The sequence below is a fragment of the Phaeoacremonium minimum genome, assembly GCF_000392275.1.
Source record: "Phaeoacremonium minimum UCRPA7 unplaced genomic scaffold PA7_03_scaffold_450, whole genome shotgun sequence".
Classification (NCBI taxonomy): domain Eukaryota; kingdom Fungi; phylum Ascomycota; class Sordariomycetes; order Togniniales; family Togniniaceae; genus Phaeoacremonium; species Phaeoacremonium minimum.
In genome coordinates, this window is record NW_006921352.1 from 52,574 (window position 1) to 58,643 (window position 6,070).

General features: G+C 48.9%; 1 protein-coding gene across 1 annotated transcript; it reads left to right on the forward strand.

The window, feature by feature from the left end:
- Window positions 1-355: 355 nt before the first annotated feature.
- UCRPA7_6066 (putative glucan -beta-glucosidase protein) lies at window positions 356-1,582 on the forward strand (the record flags this gene model as incomplete). The annotated part of the gene is made up of 1 exon (XM_007918608.1): window positions 356-1,582. The coding sequence occupies one exon, from the start codon at window positions 356-358 to the stop codon at window positions 1,580-1,582; it is 1,227 nt and encodes a 408-aa protein (XP_007916799.1).
- Between the last annotated feature and the right edge of the window lie 4,488 nt (window positions 1,583-6,070).

Below are 6,070 nucleotides of genomic sequence, written 5' to 3' on the forward strand. Positions count from 1 at the left end.
CTTTTGATGGCATCCCGCGTTGGCGCGCCTCTTTATTCCTCCTCCTTCTTTCTACTCTACCTACTCTCCTATCCTCTCTATTTCCTCCCACGACCACCTTTGCATCTTTAACTTTTAGTTAGATGCTGACATTCCTTTGAGAACACCTTTTCTCGTCCATCATTCGGCCGTCCGCCAATCAACTGTCTTTTCCCATTGTCTCTTTTCTTGTTGTGTCTTTTCCCCGTACGTCATTTGCAGCCGACCACCTCATCCCTTGATACCAAGTTTGTACCTTTAACAACCATACAACCCTCGAGCGAATCTATCGATACCCCAATTCATTTCATCTCGACTGCTCGCACTCCTAGCCAAGATGCGCACTTCTCCTCTGCTCGCCGCAGGCCTCGCTGCCGGCGTTTCGGCTGCCACAAACTACCTCGGCTTCAACTCCGGCTCAACACTCGCAGATCGGTCTGCTAAGTTCAAGAAGGACTTCTTGGCTGAGTTCAAGACGGCACAGGCCCTCGAGGGCGCCCCAGGCACTTTCAATGCCGTTCGACTGTACACAAACATCCAGGCTTACTCGGAGAGCGATCCGATTGAGGCGTTTGAGGCTGCCATCGAGACCAAGACTTCGATCCTGCTTGGCGTCTGGGCATCCGGCACCGATAACATCGATAAGGAGATCACTGCCCTGAAGGCGGCTGTCGACAACCTGGGCGATGACTTCACCGATCTTGTCATCGGAATCTCCATTGGTAGCGAGGATCTGTACCGTAACTCAGCCACCGGTGTTGCCAACGAGGCCGGCATTGGCGCCGACCCGGATGTGATTGTTGGATTCATCACCGACTTCAAGAAGGCATTTGCCGACACCAAGCTTTCCAGCGTACCTATCGGTCACGTCGACACTTGGGACGTCTGGCCCAACGCCACCAACAAGGCCGTTCTCGATGCCATTGACTGGGTCGGTGTTGACGAGTATCCCTACTATGAGAACGACAAGGGCAACGACATCAAGAACGCCGGCAGCCTCTTCGATGCTGCCTACGCGGCCACCCTAGCTGCTGTCGGCGACAAGCCCGTCTGGGTCACCGAGACCGGCTGGCCTTACACTGGCCCTGATTGGGATGAGGCTGTTGCCAGCGTCGACAACTCCAAGTACTACTGGGACGAGGTCGGCTGCCGCAAGCTGTTCAACAAGGTGCCCACCTTCTGGTACAACCTGCGCGACTCCAACCCCGACAACACCATGAAGTTCGCCATCACAAACAACCTGTCCACCAGCCCGCGCTTCAACCTGACCTGCCCCACCACCTTCGACACGCCCACCACGACCTCGTCTCTGCCTTCCAGCACCGGCACTGCCACTGGCAGCGGCTCATCTGCTACCAGCTCTCCGTCTGGGACCTCGGGCTCGGGCTCGGGCTCGGGCTCGGGCTCCGGCAGCTCCACGACCACCGGCTCTGGCAGCTCTGCGTCGGGCACCAGCTCGGCCGCCAGCCCCGACTCGACCAACGCTGCTGGCCCCGCCGCCGGCGTCTCTGGCGCTGCCTACGCTGGCCTGGCACTCGTCGCTGGCTTCTTCGCCCTGTTCTAAGCAGGTCGTTTTGTTGTTGTAATCGACGTGGCAGGCAAATCAAATCAGCATGTATCAAACCTCTTGAGGACTCGGGGATTTTGTTTTCTGGTATCGCGTACATAGACTCAGGATAGACTAAAGGGAAATTTTACATTGACAATTCAAGCCTTGCACCCGTTTATTTTCATTTATCTTTTGCGAAGTCATGTTGTGATGTTGAAGCTTGCTGAGAGCTCCTCTGTTGCGGTTTAAGATGACTAAGACACGACTTGCAGCTCGCGTACACATGTGAAAACGAGAGACAGTTTCCTATGGAAGAACTTTATTAGGAACAACTTAATCCTCGGATGTAGCAGCTCGCGCCCCATACAGCAATAGGTTGCAATTCGCACCTGCAGGTGCCTTGTGATACGGTGTCCGAGTAGGTTTTTATTGGGACACGTACACTCGCCCAATGGTGCGAGGGGCTCAGAGAACCTGTAGATTCCAGCAAATTTCAAGCCATCCTTCAATCTTCAATGCACTAAGCTTTTGTAGGACCGTTGAAGGTCTTGAGCCGCATCGTCTGGTTGTGGGCGGTATTCGTTATCAGCCCTTGGTTATGCAGCTAAAGGAAATGACAAGGCTCTGCGAGTCGACGCAATAATCCGTGAGTCTTATTTAGATCGTCTTATCAAGAGGCAGAAGTCACCCACGGAGGAGTTTGAGGTAAGCAACGCACCTTCCTTCGGGCACAAATTTGATTCGAGCAAAGAGCCGAGCAGACATGGTCTAAAGAGGCGATACATGGGGGCAGGCGCGGAGACCTGCACTCCATGATACATGCCTCACCTAACCCTGTTCGTCGCTCTCACTGTAGCAGCGTAATAGACCCGAACATTCTGCGGAACAGACGGTGAATCACCGCCTACTAAATCACTGGCCGGATTGCCGAGGATCGTATTGACCAAGACGAACGTCGGCTTAATAGACTGATTGATGATACTTAATAATAATAAACATAGGTTTATCTCTGGGGCTTTAGTAATTTATGAAATGGATGTAAAACTGAAGATCTAGGGAATATTCATTTGAGATAAAAACCGGTAGTGCTCGTTCAGCCACTCCTTCAAGGCCTTAAGGTAAGTAACTGAGAAGGCCTGGATGCCACAGTAAAAGCGATGATAGGTGCGCTGGAAACGTGACGAGTCATGGGAAGGCGAAAAGAAATGGTACATAAGGTATCTTGGCACACTTGAGGGGTACCACTTGGGCTAACACAGCCGCTTAAGTTACCGAGGCAAGTTCGTGGAGAGCAGCTGTAATATTCTATACCCAAACCTAAGTTTCACTCCCGGTAATTAAGTAGATCGAGAAAGAAATGGTCGGATTTGATTTAGATAGTGACTTTCCGAAGATATGCTACGGCTTTGTTACAATCTCCTTTTCGTACCGTAGTAGTTGATTAGTGCACCGGCAAGGAACGAACACGGATCTCACGGAGCTCGATTGATAGAAATTGACATATTCTGCTTATTATACAACATGACATACCCCGGTTGCCCAACAGTATTCTTCTCCTTCCACGGAGGAGGTTCGAAGCTATAGATCTTAGGACTTGGTCGCACACCCCAACTTACTTCAAGAAGTACTCTCCACAGACCTGCAAAATATTAATCATCAGTGTTTCTCGCAGGATATAAAGAGGCCACGCTCAAAACGCCAAGGCTCCGAAGAACTATCAGCACAAGGCAACAATGCGGTACGGAAAAGTTGCAGTCTTCACTGGACCAGGGGAGCCTATAAGGACCGTCGAAGAAGAAATTCTCCAACCAGGGTCTGATGAGATCTTGGTGCGTGTGTCGATAGCTGGGATCTGCGGCAGCGATGTGCATAGATTGAAGGGCGATATCCCGGCTAAGTCGCATGGCGTTTGCTTCGGGCATGAAGCAGTTGGTGTTATCGAGGACTTGGGAGCGGAAATCAAGACCGACAGCGTGGGCACGACATTGGCCAAAGGCGATACGCTGTATTGGATGCCATTGACTCCTTGTGGCACTTGCTGGGAATGCAGGGCTTCGAACATACTACGATGTAAAGATATCAACTGGCCGCCGCCTGCCGGAAAGCCGAACGGAGCGGGTTTCAGGCAATACGCAACACTGAACAAGAAAAGTGTCTATATCCGGGTACCCCCGGGAGTCGCTCCTGAGAATGTCATTACATTTGGGTGCGGAATGCCAACCGCCTTGAGGGGTCTAAAGCAGCTAGGCACTATTGGCCCTGATGACGACGTTGTCATACAAGGCTCCGGACCGGTTGGCCTAGCATGCACACTCATGGCAAGCCTCGCTGGTGCTCGTTCTGTTATTACGATTGGAGATCCCGACCATCGCCTCGAAGTGGCAGCTTCACTCGGAGCGACTTGCACCATGTCCGTCGCCAAGACCACGCCTGAAGCAAGGTCCGCACGGGTGAAAGCCCTCACGGAAGGCCGTGGGGCGAGCATTGTCGTGGAGGCAGCCGGAACAGCAGTCGCGTTTCCCGAGGGCTTTGATCTTCTTCGAACAAATGGAAAGTATTTGATCCTGGGTCTATATTCTGGAAAGATTTCAGTGCCAATTGATCCGGTCCGTATCAACAATCTCAATCTACAAATCATCGGCAGTTTGGGCCTCGACATCGACAGTTACAAGCGAACGGTAGACATCGCATCGGATCATGGTGCACGGCTGCAATTCGCAAACCTGATCACACACCGCTTTCCGCTAGATCGTCTAGAGGAAGCCCTTAACTTGGTAGGGCAAGGAGTTCCTATCAAAGCTGTGATAGTACCAAATTGAATATAAAATCCTTGCTTATAATACAAGAGTAATGGAAGGTGCAGAGTGCTGTCCTTCCGTTGGCCCGGGCTCTTGCAGGCCAGAACCAAAGACATATTATCAAAAAGATCGGACTGAAATAATTTTTTACAGCTCTTTAACCTCCGCTACGATAGACTAACTCCTGGAAGCTAGTCTAAGATGAACTGCCCCGAGAATCGGGTGGTGAGGAAATGGCAACGTTCTCTTCCCACTTCAAAGCTCTAAACTTTCAACAAGTCGCTACGCCCCATCCCTTAGCTCTTTACATTATAGCCTTCATCGTCATCATTCTAGAGTACATCTCAAAATATGGGAACATTTACTGTACACGGCCCAGTCCGGTCACTCCGCGCTAGACCAGATTGGTTTCTTAGCAGACCCGGTTTTCTTCGAGCACTTTTGCCTTCAACTTTCGCATGCTTATCTTATCTTCTCATTGAAAATACTGTAGCATTTGATAAACCTTATCGTCAACCCACTTGGGGCTTTGTCTCTCCTACCTTATCTCAAACGTTTTGCCAACGACCAGCACCGCAGTAAGCAAGCATGAGTTTCAATTGAGGTGTTTGGCAAATGTTGCACGCCTGAGAACCCATTTCAATCCTACGATGTTGGTCACCATTGAATAATAAGCACGGTCCCAGACATACCCATACTGGCTACCGCCACGCCTTATGCCTAGTATCCGATCTCGCCAAGGATGTGAAGAGTGTCGAAGGCGGAGGAGGAAGTGCGATGAGCAGAAGCCGCGCTGTAGGCAGTGTTCTGCCTTCAACAGGGCGTGTAGCTACCCCCTAAGACTTGTATAGGGCGGTGGCCGCAAGTATAAGAGGGTGTCTCTCAGTGAAGGCTTCCCTCATACAAGCCACCGCGGTGACACGACAGGTACAGTACTTTTAACGTATCTCTCGCATTTATAAGCGTAATTGACCTTTATAAGAGTCTTATGGAAGCGTTTTGTCCCAGCATAACAGCACGCCACCAACAGAACGTATTGAACTGCCAGTAGACCTCCCCTAATGCCTTCCAAATGGTATACAGCTACCACCAAGATATCAAAGGTTGCTAAGTCACTTCATAGAAGATATCATTACTTCTCTATCATATCACCCTTCAATATACAAAGACTTATGCCAAGGTCTAGTCTCTATAACTTTAGAATCGCCTCAGTTAATGTCTACTTACCTTACATTGTCAGTTGCTAGGTTTCTATCATATAAAGTTCTTTTTATTGATAGAATTAAAGTCGTAAGAATATTAAGTTATTTATACTTATCAGATCTTATATTATTGAGAAATTCGTAAGAGATTAGCTAGATAGATAAGATATTACTAATGATTTGTTTTATTTAGTGTCTGATAGACGTCTTTATCTATCGTTATAGTATATCATCCTAGTATATTTATTTATAGAAGATTTAGAGAATATAATTATAGCTTTTTATAAAGGAAGAAAAAAAGGCCGAAATCTTAACACTTGGATATCAATTCGCATATCAAGAAAATTGTCCTTTTAATGCCAGAAGCAGAATCAGTGGGTCGATATCAACCTAGAGACGAACCAACATCAAGCTATATATAGTATGCAGATGGTAGAAGGATAGAAGATGAAAATAGTCTAGCCTAGTTATAATATACGATGATATTAAACCTTTTGGCATTC